The sequence below is a fragment of the Coturnix japonica genome, chromosome 19 (assembly GCF_001577835.2).
Source record: "Coturnix japonica isolate 7356 chromosome 19, Coturnix japonica 2.1, whole genome shotgun sequence".
In the NCBI taxonomy this organism is placed as follows: domain Eukaryota; kingdom Metazoa; phylum Chordata; class Aves; order Galliformes; family Phasianidae; genus Coturnix; species Coturnix japonica.
This window is the reverse complement of record NC_029534.1, coordinates 8,748,645-8,759,884: the sequence shown is the minus strand read 5'-3', so window position 1 is coordinate 8,759,884 and position 11,240 is coordinate 8,748,645. Positions and strand designations below refer to the sequence as shown.

General features: G+C 43.4%; 1 protein-coding gene and 1 long non-coding RNA gene across 2 annotated transcripts; one reads left to right on the top strand and one right to left on the bottom strand.

Moving 5' to 3' along the window:
• Nucleotides 1-3,465: 3,465 nt before the first annotated feature.
• LOC107322790 (E3 ubiquitin-protein ligase Itchy-like) lies at nucleotides 3,466-7,399 on the top strand. Its single transcript, XM_032448453.1, is given in 5 exon segments — nucleotides 3,466-3,847; nucleotides 3,849-3,905; nucleotides 4,107-4,203; nucleotides 5,602-5,674; nucleotides 6,381-7,399. Coding segments are annotated over 5 exon segments (360 nt in total). The 5' UTR covers nucleotides 3,466-3,814; the 3' UTR covers nucleotides 6,481-7,399.
• Nucleotides 6,566-8,333, bottom strand: LOC107322788. Its single transcript, XR_001559049.2, has 2 exons — nucleotides 8,153-8,333; nucleotides 6,566-7,085 (listed from the first exon to the last, which is right to left on the bottom strand). It is a non-coding gene; the product is annotated as an uncharacterized LOC107322788 (long non-coding RNA).
• Between the last annotated feature and the right edge of the window lie 2,907 nt (nucleotides 8,334-11,240).

Here is an 11,240-nt window from a genome sequence, read left to right as displayed (position 1 = left end):
ATGGCAAGGATTGCTCACACACAAGGAAAACAGCATGATGTAAATCTACCAATGGTTATTATACGTTGTAAAGGACATCAGAAAGGCAACACTGTACAGGAAACAGGGAGTAAGATGATGGGTCAGGTGGCAGAACAGGCAGTTGAAGAAGGCTTCAGTTCTAGACGGTAAACTTAAAATCTGTGAACCTGAGTCAAAACCCGTAAAATATTTTAAAGAGGAGAGGAGTCCAATTAATTTGACCTGGTAGTCTCGGCTGGGGAGCAGACTAAACCCCCCATGATTCTGGAAGGAACGGTCAGAGACTTACTGCTCCAACTGGACTGCCACAAGTCCATGGGGCTGGATGAGATCACAGTATCACAGTCACAGTATCACAGTCTCATGCAGGTTGGAAGGGACCTTAGAGATCATCGAGTCCAACCCCTGGGATTCGAGCCTCCGTGTAGCAGAGCGGCACTTCTACCACTTGCGCCACAGATCCACCTGAGAGTGCTGAGGGAACTGGCGGAGGTGATAGCCGAGCCGCTTTCCATCATCTATCAGCGCTCCTTGTTGACTGGTGAGGTCCCAGAAGACTGGAGGCTTGCCAGTGTGATTCCCTATTACAAGAAAGGTAGTAAGGAGTATCCAGGGAATTACAGGCCTGTTAGCCTGACTTCAGTGTCAGGGAAGGTTATGGAGCAGATTGTTGTGGGGGAAGATGTAACTGTGAGCAAGTCACCAAAGAGCTTATCAGATTCTTCGGTAGAACTTAACACTGAAACCCTGGAAGACCAGAGTATGAGACAAAGAGCAAGCAGTGTCTCTTTGCATCTAAGGGTAGACTGGAGGTGCCATTGATATGCATTGTTAATCCTGTTACTCTTAAGAAACCTTTCATCCTTTACCACTGTTGTTTGGGAGAATCGGGGACCAATTAACTGATTAGAGGAACTGTTAGAGGAACAGGAATGTCTTGTAAGTGAATGGTATATAAGATGTATGTTGAACACAATAAAGACACACTATTCTGATGCTACAAGAAACTAAGAGAGCTCTCTAACTCAACTGAGCACTGACAATTGTCTGGAGGGAGATTATGTGGCATGTGTGGGATGGCCGGGGGTTCAGGCCTAGGCCGCATGGGTTCATGAAGGGCAGGTCCTGTTTGACCAACCTGATCTCCTTTTATGATCTAGTGACCCATTTGGTGGATGAGGGAAAGGCCGTTGGTGTGGTCTACCTAGACTTCAGCAAAGCCTTTGACACTGTCTCCCACAGTATTCTCCTGCAGAACCTGGCAGCCTGTCGCTGGGGGTCAGCCTCTTCTCTCTTGTCATTAGTGACAGTACTAAAGAAAATGGTTTCAAGCTGCAGCGGAGGAGATTCAGGCTGGACATTAGGAAATATTACAGATCAGAAAGGGTGGTGAGGACTGCCCAGGGAGGTGGTGGAGTCACCGACCCTGGGGGTGTTCAAGGAACGATTGTATGTTGTGTTCAGCGACATGGTTTAGTTGGAGCCATTGGTAATAGGTGAATGGTTGGACTGGATAATTTTATAGGTCTTTTCCAACCTTGATGATTCTATGATTCTATGATCATGCCAGTTCCCTGGGCTGTCCCTTAAACTCTGTTGTAGCTGGAAATGCAGCACAGGGCCTTTCTGGAAATCCATGGCCAGGGAGTGTCCGTGGTGCTACGTCTACTCTAATGCCTGTGTGCCACCTTGTACACTAATACAATAAGTGAACTATCCAGTCAGGCGAAGAAAGGGGTACACAAGCTCTGGAAACAAGGCTGTGTCACCTGGGAAGAATACAGGGATGCCGTCCGGTCTTGCAGACGTGGGATCAGGAAAGCCAAGGCGCAGGCAGAACTGAACTTGGCGAGGGATGTGAAAAACAATAAGAAAACCTTCTACAGGTACATTGGCCAGAAGAGACAGGCCAAAACGGGCGTACCTAACTTGGTAAATTTAAAAGGAGAACTGGCTTCAACAGATGAAAGAAAGCTGAGGTGCTGAACGAGTTCTTCACCTCGTCTTCACTTGTGCCAGGATTCTAGTCTTTTTCACGTCCCTAAGTCTTCACCCCCATACCTCCATGTGGGACCAAGGAGGTAAAATCCCTCCCACTGTAAGGGTAAAGCAAGTCCGAGAGTGCCTCCTTAGACTGAATGAGTACAAGTCTATGGGGCCAGATAGCGTGCATCCCAGGGTCCTGAAGGAGCTGGCTGAGGTGGTTGCTGAGCCGCTCTCCATCATATTTGGGAAGTCGTGGCTGTCAGGTGAGGTCCCGGACGATTGTAGGAAGGGTCACATCACTCCCATTTACAAGAAGGGGAGCAGGGAGGACCCGGGTAACTACAGGCCGGTGAGTCTCACCTCCATGCCTGGGAAGATTATGGAACAGATCCTCCTGGGCAACATGCTTGATCACATAAAGAAAGTCTTGCCTGGGCATTGCAGGTCCTCGCATGGTGGTATGCAGAGACAACAAGGCCAACCCTTGATGATTTTGCAGCTTGTTCCCACTTTGAAGTGGAGGTTTGGCAGGAAGGTCAGGAGACACAGCTGGGATGGCTGTGCAACAGCATGCAAATGGTACCAGGGTGACAAGGGATGTGTTGGCCCTGTCCTCCAGCCCCCACCTCATCCTATGCAGAATGCCACTCCCAGCAGCACAGGTGCCATTTTGGAATCTTCCCCATGGCACAGCTGTCATAATTCCCCCCTTTTCTTCTTTATACTCTGTTGATTTCTGCAATTCTTTTCTAAGGTACAATCCTATATATATATCTTCTTCTCCTTCACTCTCTTCATTCTCCAGTTCTTCTAGTACCATCATTTTGTCCAAGTATGGTGATGGCCCTATTGGCATTTGCTTTGTTAGTGCTGTCTCAGTCAGTCATTTAGCTTGGAGAAGAGCAGTTTGTTCTGAATTGCCTGGACCTGTTAACAGACCATCTCTTTGACCTGACTTCAAGTGGAAGCAGTTTTGCATTATAATTCACTGTGTTTGAAGTAGTGTAACTGTGTATGCAGCGCTAGGCTTTGGAAAGTCACAGAGCTGTGTGTCATCAATCAACAGAAATGACAAATTGCATTGTGCTGATTAACGGCATTACCTGAAGTAAGATATAGTGACATGACACTGCATTAAATGGGATCAAGAACCTTAAGGGCATCCTACGATAATGTCTGTATTGGTGTTGCAGAAAGGAACCAGGTCAAGACTCGAACTCGTGGGTACTCCAGGGCTGATTTTATTAACAAGCTCAGTGCAACAGTGCAACATGCATACAGAGCTTGGGTCACTCCTAGTGAATCCAAGCCATCTGAGCTAGACCAGTCCATTCCATCTGTCTTATGATTTTAACTTATTAACTAGTAAATAGCAATGTCAGCACTATTATTGTCTAACTCTGTTGTTTTATAATTTCACAATAGTCTAACACCCCTACATGGGTCATGGTTCAGGGCTATACAGGGGATACATGAGTAGCATATTGGTTGAGAGATTTACTATTTTCCCTATCAATTGGGCAGAGGACGAATCTCCTTTCAGTGCAGACAGACATCTGCTTGTTAAAACAAGACTCAGGTCTAGTCAAGGCAGACCTGGTCTAACCTGCTGTACAGTGCAAGGATGCGTTATGATGTTATATTAATATTAAAAATTAAAACCCTTAATATTAAAAACAAGCATAATGCAGGTGCTTTGAAGTACAGTAGTATTTAAGTACAATGGTCTTGCTATAGAAGCAAAGTAGTAGCTTGTAGTTTCCGTGTTTGTGATCCTTTTTCTCCCCTAAAGGTGCTCCTGTGTGGAATGGAAGAAATTGATCTGAATGACTGGCAGAGGCAATACCATCTACCAGCGTGATACCAGAAGCAGCCGACAGATACTGTGGTTCTGGCAGGTTTGTAGACTTCTTTTTTCCTCACAAGAACACAGCAACAGCTTAGTGAGCAACAGTCAAAATTACTTAACAGCTAAGTAGCATGTAAATGTAAATGATAAATAACTGCTAATCCAGCTGTCCTAGGGGTGATGGGGAAGTGAACGTCTCAATATTAAACTTGACATCAATGTTAATTCAATGCTAATTATTATCTTTCAGTTTGTGAAAGAAATAGATAACGAGAAGAGAATGAGACTTCTACAGTTCGTTACTGGAACATGCAGATTACCAGTGGGAGGATTTGCTGATCTCATGGGTAACTGTGAAAGACAGAACTGGTTTTCTTTTGTTGTCTCAAAGTTTGCTTCATGAGGCCTTCCTGATGATAAGACTCTGACTAACAACTGTTAAGTGTCCTTGGGGGTGGATGTTGGTTGTCATTGTGCCATAGTGTTTCTGCTTACAATTGCAAAGATAAGCAGAAGCAGGACGAGCAGTTTTCTTCAGGGGTGCTGCTTGAAGGAGCTGACCACTGCAGAAGGCGATAATGCTTGTGTCTGGTGACAGAGACACCCCCCCCCCCTTTTGCTGGCTTATCTGTGAGCCAGGAATATCACAAAAGCTGGTTTAAATCCCTACTACAAAGAGTGTTTACCTGCTTGTTTGGAAGTTCAGTGTTTGCTCGAGATACGTTCCCAAAAATGCTGAGTCAAACTTCAAAGAAGGAGAAAAACAACCTCACCGAAATGGGGGATAAAAGGCCCTCGCTAAACTGGGGACTTTGGAGACAAACTCCCAAAGACACCTTTGACGGAGAATTCCCTGAGGGGAAAACCTCGTCGGAAGAACCCCGGGACCGGCTTGCTGCGGAGCTCCCTGGCTGTCTCCCATCCCCCACGGTGATCAGACGAGTTCCTGAGATCAACGGACCTACTGTGTACCTCGCTGGACCCACAGTGGTGACTATCTCTTTTGCTCTCTGCAAAGACTCCTTGCTTATATTTCCTACTTTCCCTATCGCCTACCTTCCCTTCCCCATCTCCCTAAAAATGGCTAGGACTTTAATAATAAACTGGTTGGACCAACATTTGAACCGTTGCTTCTTAATCTCATGCCGGGTATACACATATCAAAGAACCTTGCCTCCCTCCTACAAATTGGAGTGAGACAGTAACGAGCCCTCTTTAAACCATTTTATGCTCATGTTTATTTCTTTTTTTTTTTTTTTTTTTTTTTTGTTAATAAGGACCAAGCTCTGTGTTTAAGGGTATTTTTTAATGAATTTATATGGAATCCTTTTTCTGAGTCTTGTATATTGGTAGAGCTGTGACAGCAAAAGGGATGGAGTGAATGTGAACACGCCTTGCATCAGTGACTTGATCCATGGTTTGGACGTGGTCCTGGCAGGGCAGCCTGCTCTGGGTATCCCTGCTTGATCAGAGTGGAAGGACTAGGTAAACTCCAGAGATTCCTTCCAGTACCAAACCAACGATGTGCTTCAGGGGTTGAATTTCTTTGAAAACCGCTTCATATTCATGCATTTCACTACGTGGATTTCTTCAGAGGGATGTAGTGAAAGACAGATGTCTTTGTGCTCTGCAAGTAGTTATAGTCTTGTTTTCTCTTCAAGCCTTTCACGCGCTGTTGTCATCTATTACCTACTGGTTTACACGGGCAGTTAGACCTAAGAATTCCTTGTTTGATTTTTGTACAGGGAGCAACGGACCCCAGAAATTTTGCACTGAGAAAGTTGGGAAGGAAAACTGGTTACCTAGAAGTCAAACCTGGTATGTACGAAGGATCAAACTCTGCTGTGGGTGTGTTCTTACAGATGGCAATCTATTTTGAGATTTAAGGAAGTGAGTGTGATATGGAAGTGACTGAGACTGTGAAAGCAAAGCACTGGGTTATGGCAGCAAGCTCTGCTGAGTAACTGAACTTCTGAACTGAGTAGTTGGAACTTCTGAAAAGCAGTTTTGTTGTGGAGCTATTTCCATTGTAAATGCCATGGATTTGCACACCACTAAAAACATATAGCTACTTTTAGTACTTAAGGTAGTGCATTTTTCTAAAGAGTTTGGGATTGATCTTTCATTATCACCACACCCAATATTGACAATGGAAATAAATAGCCACATTCATGCGCCCTCTTGGCTGGTTAAAATGTAGCTTCTGCTCAGTTTCTCAGTTATGCTGGTGCTTTGTGAATATGCTCAGATTTTAACTCTCAGATACAGAAGAGATAAGGTGAGCCTTGTTACTAAATACGTTGCCAGTTCTGGAAAGTTATCGCTGCTCAGGTGCTTGTTGTGCTTTAACTCTCACTTTCACAGACAAATGCACATCAAGATACAGCTGTTTTAGAGGGTACAATTGCAGTTGTACAAATGCAGTTATCCCTCTGAACAGGACAGTTCATATGCCTGTGTTCCTAATGGATTTTTTGGTGGTCTAAACTGTTCTTCAGTACTTAAGGTTTCTCTTTGTTTTCAGTTTCAATCACTTGGACCTTCTAGCCTATAAGAATTATGAGCAGCTGAAGGAAAAGCTGTTATTTGCAATTGAAGAAACAGAAGGTTTTGGGCAGGAATAGCTGCAATTTGCACCTTGAAGAATGTGAACTCAACATGTGTCGGAGACGGCAGGAGAAATGCAAACAACCATACCTGTCATTGACATATGATCATCAAATCTCGTTTATTGCTTTGGCTACATGTACATTTATAGTGCAGATAATTAGCTCATACATAGTGCAAAAGCAGAGCTCATCATTGGTTCCCGATTACATATCATCCCAACTATCTTTGTAACTTGTAGTTATCGTCCTGATAGCTTCTCCCTTGCTGAATTCCCAAAATCATGGCCAACTTCTCACCACCATCACACATCCCTTTGTTCTTGTTGTCCTTGCAGATGGCACAGCTGCTTGGTCAGCTGCACGGTGTCTACGTGACCCTTTACAGCTAGCCAGTTGTCAATAAGACTCTCCGCACTTCCCCCATTTTCTTTTTGGATAACTAAGTTGGCCGAAAAAGCTTGATTTAACAGCCGACCAATCATATTTTGCAAGCAATTCAGTTCATTTGTTCAATTGGTTCTCTTGCTTTTTATCCTGCTCCGCAGCTGCTGCTCTGTGAATCTTGATCCATAGCTGCTGCTCTGTAAAATTCTTCTTGTAGTACAATTCCAAGCTACTACCTATAGAATAACAACACGACTTATATTAGTAACTTAACTATTATTACTCAATCAAGGCCTCGAATGACAATACTCTAAAAGTGAAAAAAGAGATTAGTCAAAGACAGCATAACAACATTACTGTTAAACCTACTAAAAAGAATAAACGTTTGCTCTGCAGCCTAAGTTTCTGCAACCTGGAAATAAATACGTGAGGGTCCCATTGTGTTATTCTGTAACTAGTTAGGAACAGTCTTCAACTTTCATGTACTCTGATATATTGATTTTAATAACCAATAAAATTTGTGCAGCAAATGCTTTTAGGATGCTCATAACCATGCCTTTGGGCTAATAATTGATTAATGATTGTGCAACTTTATGAAGTAGCATGTCAAATAGAACCAATATTAGAGGACAAATGTGCTAGAGTATCACTAGGGGCATTAATACTTATTGACCCTTGAGAAACAGCAAACCGTGTTTGTGGTGAATGCGACAGGCAATGCCAACAGGGCGTCCCCTGCTTCAAGGTGCAACTTTCCTCTCTCACCCATCACCCATCTCCTGCATTCAGGGTCTGAATTTCTTCCAGTTGTGCACAATATCCCGTGGCCAGTGCTTAATATAGAGCCCAAGTGGGACACCTGCTTGGAAAATGAAATCAACTATCAAATTTAGTTCTATTAGCGTGCACTTTTGTCTCAACTGATGCATGGTCGTATTTTAAAAATCCCAATTAGTTGGATGTAAGAGAGGTATCTATTCGATGATACAGGGTCATCCTTTTGCCTGGGATTCCTTTCCAGGTTTTGTCTTTGCAGATTAAGAAAAGCTAATTAATAGGCTAGTAACATCATAATCAAGCAGTACTAAGACATTAAAAGAGCTATTCCCATAGATTCTAGCACTGATTACATCAAATCCTGTTTAATACACATTTGAACTATTACTAAAATAGAAGAAGCACACAACCACCTGAATAATGCCTAATAATTCTAACTCTTGAGACAGCATTGATAACACAGAAAATCACCCACTACGTCATACAATTACTAATATAATCTATAACACAAGTTATAAAGCAGTACCACTAGGTAAGAAGCACACAATCCCAGTTACTATAAAGGCTGGGTGCTATTCTGCCTTGAGATGAGGCCAACATATCACGCTGGAACACAGTCCCTGTGGGAATACGAGCACATCCACAGCTTTCAAGCGGCAGTTGGAGCAATGCGCATGCGCCTGGATCGACCCTGCACTGCGCGTGCACCCTTCTGGGCACAGAAGTACGCATGCGCCACTCTGCGCTCGGCACAGCATGTCCGAGATGTACGCATGCGCAACATTTCCCCATAGCTGCGCGCATGCGCTTTGCTTTCTGCCGCACAGAGACCTCTGCAGTTCCGCAGATTCGCTACGCGATGGCGCCAGAGACGCAGAAAACACTTCTCTGGAAAAACCACATTGGGGGTGAGGGGCGAATAAAAGGGGAAAAAAAACTACGGAAAACTTCTCCAAACCCAGCAAACCTGTTCTGTGTGCTTTTGAATATCTGTGAATAAATATATAAACTTCGAATTTATGGGTTTTAATTTTTTTTTTTTCCCACAGTGTCTGAGGCGGTGGAAAAAGCTGGTGTCTATCAGCCAGATGCATGCAGTTTGGATGCAGGATGGTTTGGAACCATTAACAGGGCAACACAAAACAACAGAGCCACTTTACAATATATACATATATATAGTAACAGCTTCTGTACCTAGCCTCACCACTCTGTGATTCCAGCAGTTCACCCAAGGCCTGTAAATATCCACTGGAGTGGTTTTGATATCAAGCAGTTTAATGTTAGTTCTTTCATTCACAACCAGTGTCAGGATCTGCTGCAGGGCGTTCTGACCACAGCACCACAGCTGGACCATTTCAGTAACTGGGATTCCCAGGCACAGTTTCAAGACATTTGATCTACTTTTGACCCAAATGAAGAATTAATATGAAACATGAGGTTTGCGTGAGTCACCATGAGGCATGCTTCAGCATCACCTTTGGGAAACAGATAATGGATTTGTAATAAAAATCTGGCTACAGCATAGCATGCAACACTGTATAAGAATAATACAAGAACACTTCTCAAGGAGGCCAGTAACTTAATTACCTCCATCTGGGACATCCAGCACCATTTGCCCGCAGACACCTCTTTGGCAACTGTTCCAGATCCAGCTGTATGTTCTGTTTCAGAGCACAACTCAAAAATACAAAGGAAACAAAGTTTTAAAAAGAGTTTTCTTTAGGCAGAAGGAAAAAAAAAAAAAAAAAAAGAAAAAAAAAAAAGGTATGTTTATTTCAGTATTTAAAATAAGCAAGTGAACAAGCAACAACAGAAGCTGTTCCTAGAATACTGCCATGAGAAACATAGCAGCAGAGAAGAAAGTATCCACATTTCCCTGAACTACTACTCCAAAGGAAAAAAAAAAAAACAAAAAACATAAAACAAAAAAACAAAAAAAACAATAAATGTGTTTTATACGTTACCTGTTTGAAGGCATCTACCATCCTCACATTTTAAAAGCATTAAAAAAAATTCAGAGTCATCTCTTCCAACACTATGTGTATTTGCTCTAGATAGCAAGTGCTGCAGCTTTGTGCCATAGTGAACTTATAAGCACCAAGTTCTGGAGGTCCAACCAAACATGCCTATGGATGGACAGAATCCTTAAGTAGGACAGTAAGTAAAAATGTCAGACAAAGCACCTGATTCTCAGCCCCTGGTTTTGAAAATCCGGAAGCCTTTGTGAGAGCTCCATCTCTGGCCTGTAATGTTCAAGTTTGCTGTCTGTTGAAAGTCCCTGTAACTAGACAGGAGAAAACTTACATTGGACTAAATTTCAGGAAGGCACTGCATTACATCAAAAGTAGTTCTTCCCTGAGCAATAATATATGGGCTAAAGAAAAACTGCTTAATTCCTGAAGAACAAACTTAATTTCTCCTTTCCAGATTACAGAAAGGACTAATGTGAAACAGGATGAGCAGAATGCAGGGACAGTTTAGCATTATCTGCAAATTAACATGGGACATCACACGAGAAGGGCTTTAGTTCTAGATGCTGTCCAAACTGATGCAAGAGCGAGGTTGTGTCCTGTGTTACAACATACCTGATCTCCTCTTGCAGCACTGTTTGGGAAAACTGACACAGCAGATTGTGATAAGTAAGGGTTAAGTTTGTTAGTCAAATGAAACTCAGTGGTGCTTTCTCAGGAGTCCTGGAATGTAAACAGTGTTGTAAAATGTAAATCGTGTTGTAAAGCAGGGAAACTAAGAAGCAGCAAGCACTGCAAACTACACATTGCCAGGGCACATAAGCTGCTAGAAAATAACCAGAGAATAACAGAAAAGAATGCTGACTTTCACCCCACAACCATCAGGAGACAAGAAAGCGCATCCCCCGCAACAACCTACGACCCCAGCAATAACCTGCCCAGCCGCAAGAATGACTGGAATATATAAAAGAGATAACAACTGTATAAATGCAGAACTGATCCTTTGTTCAAATTGCCACCCTGGCAGAGTACAGACTCCCCTCAGCACCCAGCTCTGTTTTGCTCACTTTACCACCTTCCTTAATTGAATAAAGCCATCCCTTTATGTATCACACTAGACTTTGTCTGGTTTTGTCACGGGAATCTATACCAATTTGGTGGCATGACTCGGATCCAGATTCCTTTGCTGTGGGATTCCCTCACGATGGGAGACACCTTGCCCACAGTAGCAGGCAGCCCTGAGCTGGGGGTTTCTTGCTGCAAATACTGGATCTCTGAATCCCTCTAAATTTGGAGAGTGAGCAAAAGAACCTGCAGAACCCCATAATCATTTGTGCACGAAGATCGAACAAAGACTCAGGATTGAGTAAGTATTGTGTTGATCTGTCCGGTCGGGGTTGGTTATCCTGGGGCGCGCCTGTGTGAAAGGTCTCTGAGAGGCCAAGTGAGAGTGGACCCTTCAGTATTGCTGTTCTCATAGCCCAAGAGGGAGCGAGCCATGACCAAGGGGAGCGCATGTGTGTGTATAAGAAGGTGCCCCAGAAGATGGGACAGGGGAAAAGCAAGGCCCCTCTACCCAAAGGCATCAAAGGAAAGTTGCCAGACATACCGCCAGAAAGTCCGTTAGGGCTAATGATCAAATAT